The sequence below is a fragment of the Octopus bimaculoides genome, chromosome 8 (genome assembly GCF_046866305.1).
Source record: "Octopus bimaculoides isolate indiv1 chromosome 8, ASM4686630v1, whole genome shotgun sequence".
Classification (NCBI taxonomy): Eukaryota; Metazoa; Mollusca; class Cephalopoda; order Octopoda; family Octopodidae; genus Octopus; species Octopus bimaculoides.
In genome coordinates this window covers 99,363,937-99,387,913 of record NC_142935.1, presented here as the reverse complement: position 1 = coordinate 99,387,913, position 23,977 = coordinate 99,363,937, and the positions used below count along the sequence as shown (strand labels likewise).

The following is a 23,977-nucleotide window of genomic DNA, read 5'->3' as shown; positions in this document are numbered from 1 at the left end:
TAATTTAGCTGAAATCATTGATATTACAACCTTCGTCTTTTAGGTCCTACCTCTTTCTACTGCCCAGTGTCAACAGACCGTTTTAGAGAAGTTCCATTAGGTGCAGACTTGCCTTTCAAGCGTGTGAAAGACTTTCGAAAGGTGTGTGTGTGTTTTTTTTTTTAATACTTGAACGAAATGGTTTTGTTGATTATGTATTTGATGAGCACAGCCACACACGAGGGCCTGAATTGTTTGTTTTTTAAAAATTCTTACCTTACCACTTTGGTAGATTCTGTTGCAGGATTCTCTCCATGAAAAGAATTCAGAGGATTCATAATAATTATTTCGTGACAGAATCTATCATGAACCTCTTCATTTACAGCTAAAACCAAGGCTTGTATTTTGTTAACCTGTAATCATATACAGGTAGAATATATTCCAAGTCATGAGTTACAAATATTTTTTTGTCTCTAATTCAACCAAGGATGCTTTTGAAGAATAAAAGTTCAACTGATTCTGTGGTCAGTTCTTTGTGACAAATTTATGTAACATGACTTCCTTTGGCAACTAAATTTGTTGTGAGCCAATGTCTAAAGGTATGTGAAGCTTTAGGATCTGTTAGGTACCTCACTTTCAGGCCGTAGTTCTTCCCCACCCAATTATTGATAAATTAAATTGAAGGATGCTGCCTTTGTTTCAATTAATTTTTAAAATAACAAAGAATTTAGTAAAATAACTGTCATTACAGTGCCAATGGTTTCTTAGTCAATTACTCATCTTAGTTCTAACAAGGCTCAATATTTCTCAACTTTGGTGTCCAAAAGAAAGCCAGGGTTTCGAACAGGATATGGCTGTACTATTAGAAGTAGTAGCCAAATCTTCCTCTAATCATATGCTTCTTTATTAAAAAAGGACGGGCACACTATCACCTGTGACTATAATGCTGTTGATCCACTTAATCCCAACTGACCATATTCTTTAAGTCATTATACACACAGAGGGGTGAACAACAGTTGCTTAATGTGAGTGGACTGTTCCTTTCATTTCTCTTCTTTAAGTGATTCAGTAGTCGAAGGATCTGTGGGAGATGCTCACTTCATTGGAAGCCCTCTTTTTATTGATTCCTGCTTGAGCCACAACCACCTGTGTGTGTCATCATTATCGAGAGCAGATGATCTGCAGTATAAGATCTGGTAACTAATGCACAAAAATCTTTGTGTAACCCAAATGGGAAGAATATAAGGGAAAAGAAATTATATATTTAAGATTTAATTACCAGCAAGGAATAATGTATGCAGGTGAGGATGTCTTGGAGTTGTTTGTGGCATAACTTAATGTTTTTTTTTTTAATCGAAGAAATCAGGATGAAATTTTTACATTTATTTCCAGTCGTTAGAACAATTTGTTGAAGATGAATGTTTTACTGTTTAAAAAAAGGAAATATTGAATGAAAATGAAAAGAAATACAACAAAAGGCATTTAGTTGTCAATGTTATAGAGAAATAGTTTTTATTCAGAAAATAATAATGATGATATTTAACATAGGCAGATGGAGTGTTGATTTAATTGATCTTTATTGGAACTTAAATCAACAGCCACCAGGACGAACAGTAAAGTCGCCTCATGGAGGAATTGAAGATAGAATATAAAGAGATAAAGCTAAACACCTCAAGGCATTTAAGCTGTCTTTCTCCAATTTCTATCATCCTTCTGCTCTAATAATGGTAATAAAAGCGTGATGAAGATTCTTTAATAAGCTATCAATAGTAAAATGGCTACAAATACAAAAACAGCTTTGAGCTGGCTAATGATACAATGGATGAAGCCATAAAATGCAATTAACAGGGCAAAGAAAAAAAAACTACACAATATCAGATTAACATAAAAATGTTTTAAAATATTTTTCTATAACAAATTGTTTAAAAAAGAAGCAATATAATCAAACCGATTTGTAGTCATCTATATACAAATGTTAAATATACAAAAGAAGTCATATATATATACAAGTGTGTGTGGGTGGAGGAGAGGGGGGGATATTTCTCTGTTGTAAAAATATAGTATCTATGACATTGTTTGAATGCCATTATTTACCTTTTTAATTAAATCATCAGAATTGAAACAAAAACATCCAAATAAATAGTTGTCTACAGAGAATGGTTGTGGTTAGCTAACTGTTAGTAAATTCCTCAATTTTAAATCTTGTTGACTTAGCATTCCATTGATATTGATAAAATAAGCAGCAGTAATATGAAAGTAAGTGAAGTTGATCAAAGAGAGGAGTAAGAAATAAAATACCTGGCCAACAAACAGACAGGTATCTTGGTAGAAGTAAAAATAAAACCAAGGTTATATAAATGGCACATTAAATTTGCTAAAAATGCACATATCTGCCTAATTTTTACACTTTCTTCTTCAAGAATCAAAACAGATTAAACTAAAAAGCTTTTACATTTCTAACAAGTTACCTTTCACGAAATAATTATCAATGTTTTTTCTTTTTTAAAGATCATCAAAGAAAGTAAGAATCCACTGATTGTATCTGTAAAAGGTGCTTATTTAAATAATGGTAGTAAGCCGAGATGATTCCTCAATTATTTTATAGACAAGTGACTTCTCAAAAAGATGCACAAGGAAAGTTGTGCTGATTGCTTTTTTGGCCAATTTGAGTGAGTTCATAGAGTGGTGACAAGATAGCTGGGTCTTGGATGTGAATATTCCATTTTTGGTGTCTTCAATTAAATGGATTCCAAGAGAGAAACAGTCCTGGTATTTGACTGAGCATTATAATGATGTAAGATAAAGACGACCTTGGTGGGATTTGAACTCAGTGTCATTGGATAGAGTTAAACATAGATAAGGAAGCCCTCATCAATTCTTCAGTGTTTGTACTTCTTATTTAAAGCTAAATGAAGTGAATCTGTGAGAAATGTTTTGGGCCACAGCATCAACAATGAGAACCAAACTCTCGAGGCAGTCGGCTCTTGTCATTTTTACTGGGCTCCCTTGGTAACTCCAACCCTCTATGTTGTTGGAGACAAACATTAATCTCAGCATTCTTAGACTGACACTGTGAACTCCCTTGCTAGCAAAACTCCTTCCTTTACATTTCAGAGAAACATCTACAAAGTTGTGCTCTCTGAACAAACCCAACAGTTAACGGAAAGGGTTCAATTCCAATTGCCTGCAGATGTGAAGGGAGCTTGAAGCAGTAACCCTGAATAAATATTTACACATGATGGAGGGGGAGGCTCTAGTCCCGGGTAGAACAGAACTCACTCGTCTAATACTGCTGTTGAGTCAATAAAATAATACACCCAGCCTACATTGCAAAGTGATTGGTGATAAAAAGACCCCCCCCCCTTCCCTCCCCCAGCCTGTTTAATCCATGCCAGCATGGAAAAACTTGATACATGAAAAGACGATGATGATATAGCACCAAATAAATGAATGAAGACAGTTTAAAGCTTCAGCTCTGATTCTTGGAGTCACCAAAAAAATGCAACATTAAGGTCAGTTGGATTAAAAATTAAATACGAGATTATTTCACTGTTTCTGTTGGTTAATTTAATACCACATCAAATCAAACAAGGCCTTCTGCTTTGTAATTAAAGAAGGTTAAAGTTTGTTATCACACACACATGCAGTTTCCTCTTTTACATTTTTTAGAGAAAATTAAATCAGACCCACCAAAATATTTTACAAGAAATTATTGTTATTAAAGTCTAAAACTTTCGCTCAAATCCGAGGCATGCATTGTTGGTCTATTCCTGGGTCCACCCGGGTGACCCGTTTGCAGTTCCCTCACAAACCAGATCCCCTGTGATGAGCAACACGGCCAAATAGCCAGAGCTGATGCTCCTGCATCTGTACAAGTAACAGAACGCATCCCAGTAGCATTGGTTGGATCTGAAATCCAACCAATGGTGGTAACCCATAATCTTTGTGTATTCTCAACTAAAGTCACTTCTATCAAAATGAAAAATCCACATACTTCCTCCTCTCCATCCAATAACTTCTGTATTATATTCAGAATTTAACCATGCCCCCCCCCCCCCCATAAATTCTATAATTACTGTTTGTGTTTCAAGTTAATGACAAAGAAAACTAAATTCTCTTCATTTTTGTCTCTATATCATCTCCTTCATGTAATTCCTGCCACAATTCTAAATTCAATTCTTTTAAAACAAATCAATTTAGCCAATCTCTAAATCTAAATTCCAAAACCTGTTGTCAATGGGGTTTGGGAAAGTTTTTGTCTGTAGAATAGCATCCAATCAGCTGTAAAGACAGACCACTGAACTTGAGCTAACATATATATTACACACAATGACTGAGGACAGAGTGTACTCAATACCTTACTTCTGCTTTGACTCCCCCCATATAATGCTGCTTATGTTTATCAATCTGATGGGAGTGCTATTTGAACTAACAACTCTATCCCAACAATGAAGATTTTTGTCTACCACTAAAAGAAACTTCCTCTTGAGTGGAAGTCACTAATGTTGGTGCAGAGATTCTGGACGGTTTTCCTAACATTTTACACTTTTATTCCAATGCCATTGCTATTGCTATTTTTAATCTACAGTTATCTGAAATACCTGATTAATTTTTACTATAAAAGAGAATATTAGTATTTAAAATAAAAATTTTAAAAATGGTTAATAAAAAAGAAAAAAAACAAATGTTAAACTTTAGAAAATTTCACCTTTCAGAAAGCTAAACGCAATGGCAATAGTTTGGTTTCTAAATTGACTTAGAAACAATCCTGGTCCCCTCACTTGGGGAAATCCACTGCAAAGTGTAGGCTGACTTGGGGTGTCTTAATTATGAATGGATACAGAGAATTATATAGGAGAGGGGTGGGGCATTCAGTGAAATAAGGGAGCTGTAGAGGGACATTCGGCTTGGGTGTTGTAGGAATGGATACAGGGAACTAATTTAAGGAGGAGGGACAACACTGACTTCATTAACCTCAAGAAATAGGGATTCATTGTTTTGTTAATCAGAAGAACATTAATTATTATTATGACGATAAAATGTTAATCTTGTTCTTTTAGAAATTATTTCAGTGAAAACTTATTTTTCTTAATCAGAGTATGACAGATTAATGATAATAAAGAATACAAAACTGATTTATAATAATTCTAGGAGAGATCTATGGTTAAAAAGATGTAAAACACATTCAATAATTGTTTAGTTGTAAATTAAGTCAACTTTTCAGAGTTGAGAAGGTCACAACTTCTGGTACAATGGACATGTGTGGTTAGAGTTGAACTTAGCCAAAAAGCTATTGAAACACTTGTCCATTAGACAGTGCTCCTACCTACGGTGCCGAGTTGCTTGTATCCTGTTATACCTATTTACATCTCTATGTAACATGTGAATTGCTGGCCTCTTGGTTAGTTGTAATGGCAAAAGCCAAATAGTGTTGTTATTACTTTAAAAAGAAATAATGAGGGCAAAACATATAAATTGATACAAACTCATTCTTGGTTAATAAAAAGCAGCAATAAATCCAGTTGGTTCCGTTGCAAAGAGAAACGAAATTTGGACCTTTTCATGTCATGGTAATATTTAAAAAAAAGAGAGAGAGAGAGAAAGGCACAATGATGTAAGATATTAAATGAGAATTGGTCCCTTCGTTAGATAGTGATTTCCTCTCATCAATCAGTCTTCGTTCTGAAGTCAGACAAAAATAAAACTATTTTCTGGTTTACAGAAATTGCATGACAAAGTCAAATTTTAATGTTTATCAACAGCTATTGACTGTGTGTAAAATGAAGGCCAATAAATTTCTATCGACGTATATAGGCACCGTGTGAACAATGGCAAATTCTAAGACAGTACTTGGCTGACAAAGGAAAACAGTGAGAGAGAGAATGACTTAATTCTAAAGTAATTTCTAAATCTACATAAAAGAAAATTATGTTAATTTTTCCAAGTCATTAGTGAATAAATTAATATAACAGAAGAAACAATAAATAAAGATATAAAAATTAAATTTCAGAGCAAACAATATTTCTTTTTCTTTTGCAGAAAAATAGTCAGAACGATTCTCCAGTCTTGGATTGATGAGGAAATTGCTCAGGAGATAAAGTTAACGAGTTTTAGTGATTTAGGTTAGTCTCAAGGAATGAAAAGTTACAAAAATGTATCAATACTTTCTGAATTGGCCCCACATTTCAATAAACTGCAAAGTTTGGATATGGTAAACCATGTCTGCTGTTGAAATATCAGATAAAATATAAAACTCAGGTGAGATATCAGCAATGTTAAAACTTATGGCAAGAGTTAACGAGCAACAAATTAGATCTTTCTTAATTAAGCAAGAAACAAGAATTATAATGGAGATATGAAGTGCCATTTTTAGTTCTCTCACCAGAACTGTGAAATTTGGTATTTTCTGAAGTAACTGGTAATATAGAAGGTAAAGTTTGTCATTGATTAACAGTTGTTAATTAGGGAGCTCAATTAAAGTGAGAAAAACAATGATTAACAGGTTAAACACGACATAAAAAGCAGCAATCGCAGTTATTTGTGGTGGAAATAAGTGGGAGCATCATAGACTTACTGGGTGTTAAGTCAATGAGATATTTGGATGTGAAAGGTTTGAACCTTCACAGATAAGAATTGAAAATGTAGTTATGGTCTCTTCAATGATTCAAGTTTAATGGTTTCTTATTTCTTTATTGCCCACAAGGGGTTAGAGGGGACAAACAAGGGGATCAAGTCAATTACATCGACCCCAGTGCGTAACTGATAGTTATTTAATTGACCCCGAAAGGATGAAAAGCAAAGTCGACCTCGGCGGAATTTGAACTCAGAACATAAAGACAGATGAAATACCACTAAGCATTTCGCCTGGAGTGCTAACGCTTCTGCCCGCTTGCTGCCTCGCGAGTTTAATGGTTTCTGTTAGAAAGAGGATTGACAGAAATGAAATTGTCCATTCTATATTGTTTAGAGTGGCACTGTGATGGATGTTGCAAGTTGAAGATCTTCCTGCTGGCTAATGTTTTTAATTAGTGCAGAATCCAGTGGACTGTGACAATTGTCTGGACACCACACAACGTTACACAATAATATCAAACAAATGTATGAGACCCCCACTTATTTCACAAATTGAATAAAATAAAAGCATTCACATTTAAGAGCAAACCAGTTCAACGAAATGATGTTTTACAAATGATCATAAAAGGGGGAGGAAAAAAAAAACAACAGCAACACATTTGACATTCACAACCATTTTTAACAAGATCCCCCACCTGGGTTGCTTGGCCGGCTAGAAATAGCAGCCAGGCCTCTCTCGAATCACTACTTACTGTCATTAAAAATAGTACACGTTAGACAATAATGTAGTCCTGGATATACTATTTGCACAAAAGACAGGATGGTCATAGCTGAAACACCTTTGATCATAGGCTTATTTAACCATTGCTGACCAAGGGCTAAATAACAATTTCAAACACCCCTGGACTATTTATTGTAATCACGAGGATTGAAACTAAACCCTGCTTGCTTTGGAGTTTGTAAATCAGTGGTAACAACTTGGATACATTTAACCATTTAGAATATTTGTCAATAGATTAACCTTAAGACACATTTATAGAGTCTGGCAGAGAAAGATGAAGGTTTTTAAGAGGACGGGGTCACATACTTGAGGATGCTGAGCAACACACAGGCAGGATGATATTTCAGTTGCTGTGATGCAGTGGAATGTGCACCATTGTGATTTTGTGATGAAGGTGGGGGTTTTTTTTTTTTTTAAGTGGTTACTTAAACACAACGAAAATTCTGTTTGTGTTTTTGATGTAGGATCTCATGGAAAAACGGTCAGTTGAAATTTGATATCATTATGAGGAGAAAAGTTTAGGTTGACCATGTCAGCATTGTAAAGGAAACCCTTAACAGGTGTGCATTATTGCCTGACCATGAGGAATAGCAAAAGGCCATTAAATGGGCCGTAATAGTTCTGCAGCAAAGCATGGCACTGTTAAGTCTTTCAGAATGTTGTGTGAAATTTATTGCACATTCATTAAAATGTTTGTCCTTATAAGAATATGTTTGTTGCAAGAAATAAAATGGTAAGATTGGGAAAACCAGAAAAAGTTTGTGGGAGACATGTCTGCAAAGTGGGCAGTAGATGGCAAGCGTTGACAAAGTACATTTCAATGTCTGGTTATAGAAAAAGGCAAAACTTCTGCCGAGTCAAACAACAATCCACAACTTTGTGAGAATTGCTTGACTGTTAATATGAAGTGTGTGGTGTTGCATAGTAAACTTTCATGTGGTAATTCCATGTTTTTTTTTTAAAGAAGAGAACATGCAGAGTAACACAACATACTGAGAGAGGGGTGAGTCAACAAAAACAAAGTGACCACCCACACAGCTTCCATGTACATTATTACAGGAATGTTGTCAGTGCAATGAGGGGCCATGGCTGGCTTAACTGCCTAATCTTTTGGTTTGCGATTATTTCATTTGCAGCTATTTCTAGAAGACGATGTCCATCAATAAACTGTTCACACCTGATGAACTGAAAGCTGCTATTTCCAAAGCAATAACTCAGAACATGGCTTGATGCAAAATGCAGAAGCTCTGGCTTAGGCCACAAGCATGTGTGCGAAACAAAGGAAAGCATTTGAATGACATTTTCAAAACGAAATAAAGTTCTGTCTTAAAATGGACAAACAAGTTCTGTACATTTAGACAATACGTGTTGTTAACTTTCTATATTCGAGAACATTGTATTTATTTAAAAACCATCATGTTTCTTTGTTAGACTCTGTCTAATGAAATCAAGTCAACCTAACAGCCATTTCATAGTCACTCAACCTGCTAAATAAAATAGCCAACTTTCTCACCAAATACATGCTAAAATCTTGAAAAAGAAAAGGACAGAGATAATGTAGATGTGCAAAACCTGAGAGAAGGATGAGATGGATATAACTGGAATAGCTTTCATGAGAGTCCTGTTGAATCAGAGTTGACTGGAGTCAAAACAACAATACAAATTATAATAAGGAAATTTTCCTTTATTCACTTTTAAAGTGAATCTCAAAATAACTTTTTGTCTTCCAGCCACAAATAAGAACAAATGGTTGTAGCCTGGTTTATTGGGCCTCATATGGAAACAAATAGACTGGAATGATATTTGAATACAAAAGGCATTTTGATTGATAACTTTGCAAATATAAATTTGGAACTTTAAAAACCTAACCAGACTACTTGACGAAAACAAACCCAGTGGATTCTGAAAATAGAAAAAGAAAAAGGGCCAACAAAAGGGTTTGATTTGTTTGTCTGACAGCACAAACATCACATCAGAAAATGTAGATATTGATTATAGATCTTGTGGTCAAGTCTTATTGGATGCCAGTGAAGAGGCCATCATCCTGTATTTAAAGGGCCGTTAGTTTTACAGAACTCAGACCTTTCTAAGTTATAAACAAAGAGGAGATAAGAACTAACAATTGAAAGCAAGTGAAACACTCATGAAATATACAGTGCTCCCTCATTTTGTTTATAGTAGGAACTGAAGTTCCTTGTAATTGTTTATAGATGGTGTAGGCCACCTGTACTTGTCACAAATTCTTAAACTTCTAACTACTATCTCTACTGAGACATTAATTTGACCAGCCTTGACTTTACATTAGTCTACAAAAGTCCTATAACCTATTTAGTTATGAAGACAGCCCAAAAGTAAGCCACCTTTGTGGAAGTCATTCCTTGTTTGGCTGGACTCACAGCAGGATTTATCTCAATACTGTTTTAGCTAAAAAGAAGCACTTGTTAATTTGACAGAGCTCTTTACAACCTGTTATTAATTGTGATACCTATTCACAGTCAGGTGGACTTTGCTGTCTGAGAGTTAAATCTCTCTCTTAATCCTGAAAGAATATAAACTGTCAGCCTCCCAATTATTTGGTAATCCATTGACTTGGACCATCTCTAATCTACCAATATCTAATCTGCTGATGCACATATAAATGAATGACCTGTTAATCCAAACATATGCGAAAAGATTCCTTTCAGAAAATTATGTACAAAATGGTTCTTAAAATGTGTCTGAAAGATACAAAAGAAATAAAACAATACTGTAATGAAATGTTTATAATTGAAATTGTTGAGATTTTGATGTGAATTTACAAAATGTTTATGTATCTGAGATGTGTCTAAAAGACAGACTTCTTCGATGCACATTCTCTCTTACTGAAAGCTGACAATGGAAACACTTAAATCTCTTTCACAGAGATGCCAAAGGAAGGGCATTAACTAGTCATGTGACCACATCGACAACAAATAATCTAAATTTATTGGTTGATTGTCTAACCAGATAAAAAACAATAACAAAAAAACCATTTTATGAATATAATTCACTGAACAATCAACCTTAGATTGGAAAAGAGAGATTTTGTGTTGAAATGAAACTTTCAGGCTACAATTTGTTTTTAAATACATGTGAACAGCTATTATCCACTGATTTACCTGAATTAAGGTGAGTTACTATGTTAAAATTAAGGGTTTCAGGGCTGTTTGTTAAATAATCTTTTTCTTTTGAGTGTACAATTGGTGTTTAATAAAAACTTGAATGTACAATAATTATAAGATGCACTTATCAACTGGCACAAGGCTAGCAATTTTTGAGGGGAGGGGCAAGTCAAGTACACCAACCCCAATACTTAACTGGTACTTTTTTTTCATAGAATCTGAAGGGATGACAAGCAGAGTTGACCTCAGTGGGATTTAAAACGCCACTAAGAATTTTGTCTGATGTGCAAACGATTTTGCCACCTTCTTTACAATAATGAGAACATAGCAGACAACACAGAATAATTGGAACTAATTCAATCATAAACAAACCCATTTAGAAAACAAAGTATTAAAAAAAATTCCAACAGCTTCAGTGATTTCCTCTGCTTCATCTGCATCCAACAATGGAAGTTTTTATATTGCTGCCTGAGGTGGTGCAACACGGTTCATTAAATTGGTCATAGCTGTGTTTACTCCATCAACAGTTTGAAATAGGTCTTCATTTGTTCTTGTAAATTCTGACATTGAACAAGCTGCAATATTGAAGAAGAAAAAAAGAAAAAGAAAAAGAAAATCTCAATGATACATTAACTCAAGCAAATAAAGTTGAAAAATTGAGTAATCTATCATAATTAAAATTAATTTTATTTTCTTAAAAAGTTACAATCAGTGAGTTTATTTATGTTATGAAGAGAGGCCAACAGTAATACAATTTTTTTAACAATTCTTACAAATACCCAAATTTACAAAACTTGGAACAGAATGAAAAAAAAAAAAAAGCCATAAAATTTTTAGAAAATATAACAAATCATAATGATAAGGAAATCACCTGACACAATATAGGATGCGAAACTACATCAGCTGGGATAAACACTCCTATCAGTAACTAATGAGGAATCAATAACACAAGAATGGTTCAAAGGATTTCTTACAGACAGAAAGGCAGTTGAGTGGTGCAATGGAAGTGTAGCAAATGGTTTCTGGGGTTTAGTTTGATTTCTTTGTGTTCTCAGCTGAAAGCCTCCTTCCTTTCCATTTATCTCCAAGCTTCACAAAAGGAGTATCAGCTGGACACAGGAATCCATTCCAATGGCAGGGCCGCCTGACTGGCTCCCTGTGCTGGTGGCACGCAAAAAGCACCATTCGTGAGTGGGTCGATGCCAGTGCCACCTGACTGGCCCCCATGCCAGTGGCACGCAAAAGCACCCACTACACTCTCGGAGTGGTTGGCATTAGGAAGGGCGTCCAGCTGTAGAAACCTTGCCAGATCAGATTGGAGATTGGTACAGTCTTTTGACTTACCACTCGTCAGTCAAACCGTCCAACCCATGCCAGCATGGAAAGCAGACGTTAAACGATGATAATTAATGTTAAATTAAATAACCAGAAGCAATTAGTTCCTGTGCAAAGGACGAGGTTCTCTTACAAGGAAATGACATTTTCCAGAAATTCAATAAGGTTTAAGGAAGAAATAAAAGACAGAAAACAACAAAAGGATTTCTAGGTTTTGCTCTTGTTTTGGTTCCTCTTGGCTGCCAATTAGTTCAGAGAAAGAGAACTTTGATTGCACAACAATGAATCAGACTTTATAATATTCAATCTTTGATATATTTTAATAAAAATCAAATTATATTATTAAACATTGTTTCTGGTAAAATATTGTCTTTTTGCTTTTAAATAAATTTGAAAACTAAAGTTAAAATCAATAATTGACTTTATTAGGAGAAAGGGATGAAGCCATAATCTTTTTTTCAAGATCACCAAAACTAGTAAAAGGAAACCTAAATCTTAAACTGGCCGATGGATGAAGTCTATAGCAAAAATGAACCTTCCAAATTCCAAATTCGGTTCACAAGGTTTTGTTGTTGAATTGAGGCTATGGTTAAAGATAACACAATGGAACTGAATCCAAAACGATGTAATTATAAACCAAATATCTTAACTGTAAAACCATGGTTAAGATGTCTGCTTTGCAATTTCAAGATTTGGACTTGAAAGAGGACAAAACTGAATTTTGAGGAACAGAAATCTTCACCTTTTGAAGGTTTTTATTTCAAACTTGTTTGTTGTCTTTGTTTAGTTTCTGGTCACATAAAATATGACCACAAGGTGTTCTAGCTGTGATGCTAGGACTACATTATCCAAAATGTCTTTTCTTCTTTAAGATGGTGAAGTGGGATTTGAAGGATGGAGTGATCAGATATAAGCTTTCTCATCCGGTTGTTCTCTGGTAGGTTTTATCAGTTGCATTAAAAAAAAATACAAGCAAATATTATTGCTAAGAATGTGTTACAAGCAAATCCAAAGTATTAGTTTCCATTAATTAAGTGTTAATGGTAATTCATGTTCTTTATCCCAATTGAGCAAATCTATGACTAACACCTGTAATCTTTATCTACATTGTCAAGTGTGTCCCTTATTTTCATGGTAGCATTGTGTGTGACAGCACAAGAGGGCCCCCTCCATTGGCTAATTCATTGTTGGCAGAGTAATCTTCCCCTTGAAATAATTCATAGATGCAAAGAACATTACTTCAATTAGTATTTGGTGGCACAAGGCAAAGGCAGTTAACTTCTAGGTTAAGTTGCACTCTACAAAGCCTAATACATTTCGTGGACAACTAAAACAACCTGCATCACAAACCTTTTTCAATATGGTGCTAGTTACAAGTCTATTCGAAAGACAGATTTAAGATAAGGACTCATTTCATCTGAAAGAATTAACCAGAGAAGGAAAGATAAAGTCATACATATTTATTTAGGAGTATATTATGTATGTGTTATCTGAATGTTTATACCCACACATACACACACTAATAAGCTCTACTGTTTATGTCATTGAGTATTTTGTTTCAAAATCCAAATATAAATCTTAAGTCTTATACAAAGACTCCTTTCATCACAAAACTAAGTTCGTTGTTCCCCACGAACACTAGAAACTCTTTCTTTCCGAACTCTCCAAAGCGTACAGAAGCCTGCCTGAAGCAGTTTACAATCTCCTCATCCAGTGTAGAGACATTGAAGATAATGCTGCCTGTAAACTGAGAGGATGTGGTTTGTTGTTGCTCTTGTACTTAGAAAGTGGAGAAGAGAGACGATGCCATTGGCAGAAGACCCCAGTTTTCTGGATGGTTCTGTCAGGCTTATTCACTTATAAACTTTAACAGCTGCTGCAATGATGACTCGTAGAAGTGTCTGGAGTATGAGCTACAAGATCACACTCAACAAACAGTTGTTAAACGATCTCTCCATTAACAACAACTCAAGCATTACAAATATGGGTGGCCATCCAGACTTTGAGAACACCCAACAGGAATCAATACATCCACAAAGATTGCTCTCTGCATTTCTCAGGAATTTAGTGCTGAGTAATGAAGAACATGTCAGCTGTACTTCGATGTCTTCTGATACAGATTAAAAGAGTTTTGGGATTAGGACTTTAGAGTCAAGACCTTTCCTAACAGAAAGCAGGAGTCTGATAGAATGATAGTATGTCTTTATTGCAGCAGAAATATTAACCATGTCATGCCTGTCAGCATAATTCGGAAATTCTAAAGATTTCACAATCCACCATTTATTTTTCAGATAGTTATGAGATACACACATGATAATAGTGATGACGATGATGATGGTGGCCGTGGACCTTATGTGTCACTTATTACACACGTATATGGTAATGTTTTTAAAACAAGTAATTAAAATTAATCAACCTTTTGAGTTTTTCGTTCATCCATAAGTCATCACCATTTATAAAAAGATGAGATTATGTGACATTCATGCATTTCCAACAACATTATAGTAGCAAAAGTGAAGTGGAAAAGTCAACCACACAAAGAGATTAATACTTTTCTTCAGTGAATTACAAAAGAAGCAGTGTTGAGTGGTGGAAGCTACTGAAATAACAAGACTACAACATGGACGTAATTACTCGTTAAAGCAATTTGTATGCGTGTGTGCACACATGAAATACTTTCCAATGAAACAAATACATTTTTTTAAATATAAAGTCTACCACTACAGTGCTCCATAAAATTAATATCAGATTACTATAAAAATGAACTGACCAGGTACATACATACATAGTTCTGCCTGATTGGTTCCCCATGCTGGTGGCACATACAAAGCACCATTCAAGCGTAGTCGATGCCAGTACTGCCTGACTGGCGCTCGTGCCAATGACACATAAAAAGCACCCACTACACTCTCGGGGTGGTTGGCATTAGGAAGGGCATCCAGCTGTAGAAACTTTGCCAGATCGGATTGGAGCCTGGTGCAGCCTCCTGGCTTGCCAGCCCCCAGTCAAACCGTCCTACCCATGCCAGCATGGAAAGTGGACGTCAAACGATGATGATTGCTTGTACTGGACGCAGAACTATGCTTCCATCAGCTGTATATGTGTATAAACTTATACATCCAAGTAATAAACAGACAAACAAGAAGAATATCAATGAGGAAAAGTAAAGTTTATAGAGTAAAGATTCGCATAAAAAAACTGTTGTCATAAACTTTCTTAAAGAGCAATTTTTTGGTTGCAGAACCTTACATTCAAAATTATTTCATTTGAATAAATAGATAGAAAAAAAAAGCTAACAAAACAGCAGAAGCCATTTATAATATATATCTCGCAATACAAATAAATATTTTTGTGTAAAGTATCTAATGTGCATGTGCGCGCATGAGTGTGTGTGTGTAAATGAGTGCACGTGCAGGTGATGTCATCTTACTTGAATATGAAAAGTCTTTTTCAGCCGAAAAATATGAACAAGAACTAGAAGATATGGAGTCACCATCTTTGTCTACAAAGTAACACATTTTGATACAGAAATAAAAGAGATTCAAGGCTAGAGCTCCAGCTGGACACAGCTTCGAAGCAGAAGGAACAAAATACGTACACACTTTGCCATTTGATGAAGAGAAAAAAATGATGTACCAACTGATTGGATTGCAAGAAGAAGAGGAGGAGGAGGAGGAAGAGGAATAATAATAATAATAATGATAAAAATAATAATTGCATGGATGCAGTCCCAGGCAGTGGCTCTCATGGCTTCACATCTTAACTGCTTGGAAGTATTATCCTGAACATTGATTTGTCTTGGTATAAAAGATGGGCTACAGCAAATATTCTGCTCTACACCACAGATTTGCTTGTCAGTTGTTTGACCATAACCAGCTGAGCATGTCCCTTGGTGGCTGATGATACGTGCAGCAGTAGTTGGGGAGCATCATAGCCATGTATTGAAAGGAATTCTTTGGGGTTTGAATAATTTACCTCTGGAAACATGGCCGTTTCACTCAACAGAAAAACCAATGACGAGGAGTCTTACATTAAAGTGAAATCATGGCTTACTTCCCTTTTACTGAGGAACAGTTACCTCCCTTATCTAAATCGGGTACAGACAAATGCTGCACAAGATTTTTTCAATAATAGGGTTTTAAAAATTTATTATTTCTGTAGTGAAACCGTTTAGGTGGTCATTCAGCGATTCCTTCAACTTGAATATAGATTATTTAAAAGGGAGATATTCAACAAGTCTAGGAAATGTGAAGTTTTTTTTTTTGGCACCAAAGGTTTCTCTTTCTGTAAAATCTACCTTTTGCATGAAGAAGTAAAGCTTCCATAGTCAACAGAAGCAGGACCTTAAATCCCCAATCCATCTATTTGTTCTAGAGTTTTCACTCCATCTACTTTCTCTGCACTCATTAATTCGACCAGGTAACATACGACATTTGGCATCACAGATCAAAACAGACCGTCTGGCATTATTCTCTACAACACATGGAACCCTGGATAGATATTTGATCAGGGGGTTTCAATTAACTTCTGTTTACACACACACACACACTTACCTGAGTAAGAATGATTCTGTGGAAATGCTCTCAATTTTTTCACCAATTTGTCCATTTCCTCCTCTGCCTCACTTGGAGAAATAATTGAGGAACATGGTGAAGAAACATCAAACTTATGAGTTGAGTCAATGGTGGACTGGTCAAAATTAATGTCTATTTCAGGTACGCTGGTCATGTTGGAATAAGGTGGTGGTTCTTTAAGAAGTGCAGGATGCTCTGACCCATTCTGTAAAGTGAAGCCACCTTGTGAAGAATGGTCATTTTGGAACTGGTAATTATTGGAGGTTTGAAAACCATTCTGAATTGGAAATACATTTTGAGGATTAGTTTGTTGAAGGAAACCATTTGGTAGTTTATAACCATTTTGGGTTTGCAGGCCATTATATGACTTGTAACCATTTGTAAATGGAGTTATTGTCTGTGGTTTAAAACCATTCTGTGGAATATGGAATCCATTAGCAAGATTATAACCATTCTTTAAGTGGTAACCATTTTTTAAAGGTGAATTATTATGGTTAGTTCCATTTGCTAGCACTGGATTTTGGTATTTTTCAGTTGCTGCATTATTCTACAAGGAAACAGAGAAGATTCATTTTACATTTACAAACACAGTTTATTGAAAATGTACAAAAATGCACACAAAACAACTTTTGTCTCTGAAAGAAATCCTCGATGGTGATGGGAGCATCAATTAACACAAATTGTAAAAATGAAAAATCAGTATCATGTTAATTTTATCTATTATTGCTATTAACTCCAGTTTGTCATATTTTATAGTAATCTGGAATTCTGTAATTTTAACAATGCCAAATGTTTTAATTGTTCTTCATATTTTTCAGTAGACAAAAATGTCAGCCAAGAAAGAGAACAGTATTTACATAGCAAAGGAATTTCATTCAATTGTACAATTAATGAAGCAAATAATGACGGAAATCAAGAACATAATTAACAATTCTAATTAACGAACTCCAAGCACACTAATCTTTCACTATTCAAACTAAGCAGGATTTACATTAATCCCAACCAAATAATCCCTGTCTTACAGCTGAAGGAAACTGAAAAAAAGTTATAGACATTGCTCTTTTTTGCTCAAATTAATGAAACTATAAAAGTGTTGTAGTTTGCTTGAAGTATTGTAACATTGAAGAAAGGGATTAATGGAACCTGTATAAATGGACATTTCCCAGATTGTTTCTGAAATATAAGGATTTTGTGAAATTTGTGCATTGTCAGAAGCTTTCTATTTTCTCTTTTTTTTCTCCTTTAATGAAAATATATTCCAATTTCAATTCTGCCTGACAGGTTTTCAAATATAAGAACTATGCAAATGTTACCTTAATTAACGAACAACTTGTCCAACTGCTACACCTCAGTTTCTGGCTCCGTCATTTCATACCATTCCCAATCTATCACACACTCTCACTCATTTCTCATTTCCTATACCAGAACCCCACCTCTACCAACTTGCATTATCACAACCATTTCAAATTATATTTGATTCTACAGGGGTTGAACAAAATAATGGAAACACCTAGCATCATAATTTTGAAATATCTATAAAACCGTCAAAAGCTTGTTTAATTTTATGTTTTTTTGATTTATTATTAGAGTTGCTTAATATGTTTTGCTAAAATTGCTGTTTCTTTTCAGATATCAGATATCTTATCTGGCCACCACAGTCCCCAGATCTCAATATTATTGAACATTTATGGTGCATTTTAGAAAAACAAGTAAGAAATCGATATCCTCCACTACAAGAATTGGAGACTGTTTCAGATGAAGAATGGACAAAAATTCCTTTGGAAACAATTCAAACTTTGTACAAGTCCATACCTTGTAGAATTCAAGTTATAATTACTGCCAAAGGCGGTCCTACTCCACATTAAAATAAATTTGTTTGAAATTTTAAGGCGTTTCCATTATTTCATCCAACCCCTGTAATTTTTTTTTTTTTTTTTTTACCTTCAGCATGACATGAACTCGATTCAGCTGTTTATTCAGCCTTAGATTATGGTCGTCCACAACTTCCTTTTTAGCTTCAACCAATTCTTTCTCCATTTCAATGTCTTCACCATATGATAAGCTGCTACAGCTATCTGTTCCATTATCTCGAATTTCAGCCAACTGCCGATATAGATTTCTGAAAGGACAATAAATTAAGCAGGTTTCAATATACACATGAGAGAAAATACATAGCCACAAACTACTCCAAGATATTTAATCAGTTGTGACAAGAAACGGTGACTTGTTCGGCAAGCCAAGTGAGACCATAACCATGGCCTATGCCAGTGGTGTGAAACCAGCCCATTTAAGAGTACCCTTCAATCATTGGGCAATAAACTATGCTTGCAAAGACCTGTTGAGGCAAGTGAAATCGCTGTCGTGGCCGACGACAGTACTGCCTGATTGGGTGTTGCAAGAATGTGCATGAAATACATGCAACAGATCCATTGATGGATACATCAATGCCCTTGTTACAATTCTACTCAAGTCTAATGAAGTAAAGAGATGTATATAATAATTATTTGGTTGCAGAATCAAACCAATTAACACAATTTGCAAAAAAATGGGCAACATTTACCGGTTTTCAGACTCCAAATCTCGAATAATCTTCTGGAGTTCCTGTACTTGTTGCAAAGCTACTGTTTCTGTTGGAGATGGTGTACGGTTTTCCTATAAAAAGTAAAGATTTAGAATTATTCTGCATAATAAGCAGTGTAACAAGCATTTTATGAAAATGTAATCAATGATTACATTGAACCAACAGGAATTTTAATGAACAAGAGCACAATTTCTTAATAATCTTATAATTAATCTAAGTCAATGACAACAATTTCTGCTTCAGATAATAATAATAATAATAATAATAATAATAACAACAACATCAATTATCAAACTTTCCTGATTGAACAATAAATTACCATTTATTTATTGTTGTGAATGTATATCAAGAGAGAGAGACATGGAAGTGTTGCTTCTTACCTTATTATGGACACTGACTGCTACCGTCAAATTATCAGTTTGTAAAGACTTTGAACACATTTGCTTTGCTCTGGTTGGATGTTCCATTTCACAAAGCCTGGCTGGAGCACTGGAAGCACTATCAGATGCATGACTTGTGGTAAGCCGAGAAACCTGTTCTTCGTACATTGTCGACCTCCGAGTTGATGCAGTGGACCTGTAATGTGAAATCTCGAGAATTTAAGAACAACGAAGTCATGAAGAGAGGCAATGAATCTGGATCAGATGAAACAGATCTGAGAGATGATTAAAGTAACGGAGAATCTTTGTCAGTTAAAAGAATGAGATAAACTCAATGGAGCAGTTTATTCTGTTCCAACATAAAACCACAGTTATTTTTAGTTGGGTCTGGAGGAAGAGGTTGTGTCCATGTTCTCCAAGACTGGTCAGCATGATAGTGGTTGGTGCACTAACTTGGAGGAGGACACAAAGGTGGTTCCCAATTGCCACTTTCTGGGTGGGTTACAACAGATCATCTTGTGTGTGTGTGTGTGTGTGTGTGTGTGTGTGTGTGTGTGTGTGTGTGAGAGAGAGAGGGGGGGTTTAAACACACAATTCCATTTTTAACGTAAATGAATACAAAATGCCAGAAATGTATTATCTTCCTGGCTAACCTACACAACATGCAGTTTCAAAGAAAATCATGGCACTTACATTGTGTCACTGCCGCCTCCAATACTGCTGTTGCAATTATCCACAGGTAGGTACTTCACTCGACGTTTGTACCTGTGTTTTTTACTCAAGTTGTTTCTCACAGTAATTAGGAATGCTTTCATATCTTGTTTGGTGCTGGCCTGTAAAAGGAACATTTGGCATTAATGAAACAAATTAGTGCTAAACACAAAACACTTCTTGGTATTCTTTCTGCAATAATTACGACATCACTGTCAACCATTCCTGTTAATCTTGCTACATCTCATACACCAGCCATTATTTAGTTATTTAATACGATTCCTGTCACAGATATATCACTCAAAACTTCAGTATCAAATGGGATCAAATCCAAAATAACGTTTGTTCGTTTGTTTGTGTGTGTATATATTCTGATCGAATCTTCCATGTGTCAACAAGTACCCCCTTGTGACAATGTAAACCTTCATTTAATCAAGACATCCTTGGCCTGAAAAGTGTCTTTCCACGAAATAAAGTGTCAATGCCTTGAGTTAGAAATGACGGATTTGTGGATTAAATTATTTGTGGATTAATGACCATCACTTCATTGCTCAGCAGGAACTGAAACAAATATCACAAATTTAGTAATAAACTTTGCCACCAATTCCATGGATTCTCAGAGGCAGTAAATGAATCACAACAAAAACAGTAATTTAAAAAATACAGTAACAACAACAACAATTTATTCAGTCAATAATAATAATAATAATAATAATACTCACAACAGCACAAAATTCCTTCAGAGGATGTTTGAGTTTGTGTTTGCCTTTGGTTTTACCGTTGAAGAAACATTGTTGACATATATCGAATTTGAAACACTTAAGGCACCGATAGCTGCAATAATGAAATGGTAAAAGTACAAAGACATGAATTAAGAGAGGATGGACAAGACATGGGATTTTTAACAGCTCAGTCCACCTAGCTGTAAGGTGATATAGAAATAAGCAATGGCTGCTTATTTACTGTGCAGCCACTGAGCCATTAGTTGGCTTGCATTTAAATAAATTGAAATTTTTAAAAAAAAAGATAAGATGACCAAGATAGATTGATGTCTTCTCTTTAAAGGAGACTAATCTGTTTTAAGGAGGAGGAGGGGGAGCGGGGTTATTTTAAAATGAAGAATATAAGAGATTACTTACCGGAATCCAATGATTGGGAAATCTTTGCAGATGCTACATTTGACTTCATGTTTAACTGAAATAATACAGAAAGATGTCTCAACTCACTGGTTTTGTAAAACTGACATGGCACATATAAATGAAGAAGCAAAAAAAAAACAACAAATTTCTAAACACCAAGATTGATGGAGAAAACTTTAGCCACAAGTTGACAGGGTAATAATATAATATATAAAAAAAAATGAACACAGCAACATATATATACATATATATACATATATATACATATATATACATATATATACATATATATACATATATATACATATATACATGTATAACTTTGATAGGTTTCGGCCAGTGTAGGCCCAGTCCATGTCTAACTCAATAGCGCCACCTGGTGATGTCTTTTAGTCCTATATGGGGCACCATGGTCCACTCTAACAAAGAGTTATTAGTGTTGGAGACATATCCGGGTGTAGGAGGTTGGTCCGGGATTTTTTGAAGAAATTTGTCCAGTGAACTTTTGAATTTTATGGGATCCGTTTTGGCGTATTTTGGTATGGTATTAAAGAGAGTTGGACCGGTTGAGGTAAAGTAATTGTAACGCAATGTTGCTAGGTGTCGTGAGTTCGATTTTTGTAGTGGGCGGATAGCAAGGGCGGGGGCCAAGTCTTGGATGGATTTTAAAATTGATGCCAACATCATTTATGCAATATTGATGGAATATTTTCCATATTACACAAATGATGTAGCGCTCCCGGCAGCGTTGGAGAGAGCAGAGATTGAGTTTTTTAAGTCGCCCCTAATAATCAATGCCTCTCATGTTGTCTATCTTTCTTGTTATTGACCTCTGGAGTGCTTCCACTTTCATAATGAGTTGCTTCGTATGGGGGGGGGGGCAGTATTCAAGGTAGGGTCGGGCAAAGTAGAGTAGAGAAGGATGATGGTGTGGGCATCTCTAGACCGGAAAATTCTCAGAATCCAGGAGCACATCTTGCGAGCCAAGTCAACCTTGCTGTTTACGTGGGAACTGCAGCTTAGATTGTTATCAACAATTACTCCAAGATCTCTGGCGTTGTTGGATGACACTAGGGAGTTGCCCGAGGGAAGAGCATATGGTAATTTCAGAGTTTCCTCCTTCCCAAAGTGGATCAAATCAAATTTGTCTTCATTTAAAAGCAAATTGTTTTTCTCCGCCCACTGGACAATAGCAAACAGATCCAACTGAAAGCATGTTTGGTCTCCCATACCGTTCATGGCTTTCTGGAGTTTGGAATCATCTGCAAAGATTTTCAATGTAGAATGTTTGATGAAATCTATGATATCGTTGATGTAAATAATGAAGAGGAGTGGGTCCAACAGAGTACCTTGTGGGACACCACTACTGACTTTGGCTGAGCTGGATCGTATTCCCTAAAACACAATATGTTGGGGTCTGTTCGTCAGGAAACACTTTATCCACTGCAGCAGCTTTCCACGGACTCCAATGTTGGACAATTTCTTCAGCAGGATTTTGTAGTCGACTCATAATGTAAAGATGGGACCCAAATGCCACAAAGCACTTTGTCCCATGTGCTAACAATTCTGCCAGTTTGCTGCCGTATGTCTGGTAAACATTAAAAAAAAAAAAAAGGCTAAGAGAAATGGTGACAGATAGAAATCTTACCAGATTCTGTAGTGACAATTCTGTGAAGGGTTGGCAACCAGACCAATGTTTGGGGTTCTTTGTAAAGCCAGGCATAGAACATGTCTTCAGAAATACCATATTTACAATCACTCTGAATAATAACAACAATATTGGTTTCGGATTGAGGCACGCAAAGACTGTAATCTAGAGGGGAGGGGATTAGCCAATACTATTGCCCCTAGTACATGAGTGGTACCTATCCCTCCACCCTTAATGGATAAAAGCAAAGTTAACAGCAGCAGAATTTGAACTAAGAATACAAAGAACCAGAACAAATACCACATAGCTTTTTCATGACCATCTGCCAATCCATTGTCTAATAATGGTGGTGGTGGTCGTGGTGATTTCTTTTATTGGCCAGAAAGGCCCAAGATGCTGGGAGAGTACAAAGGCTAAATACAAACAAGAAACAGGAGGATTTACACTGAGTAAAAAAAAGGTGAGATCAATGATAACAATAAAGACAAATTAATAAATACATAATAAGAATAAGATGAGGAGGCAAGAACATTAAGTCAATTTAAGGCACCCAAATTTCCTTTGCACAGCAAAGCTAAGTGCCGTCCCCCAGTTTTTGCTGCTAAATTACAATGCAAAGTTATTGTCGGCCCAATTAGTCATAGTTTTGCCACTCCTACCTACCTTTCATAAAATTTAATGAGAGGTAGAACATCTCTCTCTCTGACTTTACCTTCTACACAAAGAAGTTGGCCTTAACCGGAGAAGGAAAGCTGTTCTCAAAACTTTCAAACATGCCTAGCACCTAACTTCTTTCTTAATGACACACAAAACAGAAGAAGAAAAGCTATTTGTCTTTGATGACCAGATGACCTGCGCCACATGATAAAAGCTGTTTGACATAAACCTACAAGGGAAAGGCAAAGGGGCCAATACAGCATGGCACCAATGATGTCGCAACTCATTTCTACAGCTGAGTGAACTGGAGTAACGTGAAATAAAGTGTCTTGCTCAAGAACACAACATCCAGCACAGTTGGAGAATCAAACTCACTACCTCATGCTTGTGAGCCTGACACTCTAACCACTGAGCTATGTGCTTTCACATTCCTCAGTGGGTCTTTTTTTTTTGATTATTATTATATTGGAATGAAAAAA

General features: G+C 35.6%; 1 protein-coding gene across 7 annotated transcripts in view; it reads right to left on the bottom strand.

Annotated features, from left to right (window-relative positions):
* Positions 1 to 1,460: 1,460 nt before the first annotated feature.
* LOC106868269 (dystrophin) overlaps positions 1,461 to 23,977 on the bottom strand; it is a 182,946-nt gene continuing 160,429 nt past the window's right edge. For 3 of the 7 annotated variants that reach the window (XM_089356862.1, XM_014913458.3, XM_089356863.1), the window contains 9 exons: positions 22,842 to 22,953; positions 21,194 to 21,248; positions 20,777 to 20,888; positions 20,037 to 20,176; positions 19,344 to 19,539; positions 18,943 to 19,034; positions 18,324 to 18,501; positions 16,362 to 16,929; positions 1,461 to 11,048 (listed from right to left, as the gene is read on the bottom strand). In XM_089356862.1, coding sequence (XP_089212988.1) covers positions 10,930 to 11,048; positions 16,362 to 16,929; positions 18,324 to 18,501; positions 18,943 to 19,034; positions 19,344 to 19,539; positions 20,037 to 20,176; positions 20,777 to 20,888; positions 21,194 to 21,248; positions 22,842 to 22,953 — 1,572 coding nt within the window. In that variant the 3' untranslated portion in view covers positions 1,461 to 10,929. Of the gene's footprint in view, positions 11,049 to 13,158; positions 13,226 to 15,060; positions 15,311 to 16,361; positions 16,930 to 18,323; positions 18,502 to 18,942; positions 19,035 to 19,343; positions 19,540 to 20,036; positions 20,177 to 20,776; positions 20,889 to 21,193; positions 21,249 to 22,841; positions 22,954 to 23,977 lie in introns of those variants that run through there. The other 4 variants (XM_014913465.3, XM_089356865.1, XM_052970287.2 and 1 more) reach the window with 2 other exon arrangements.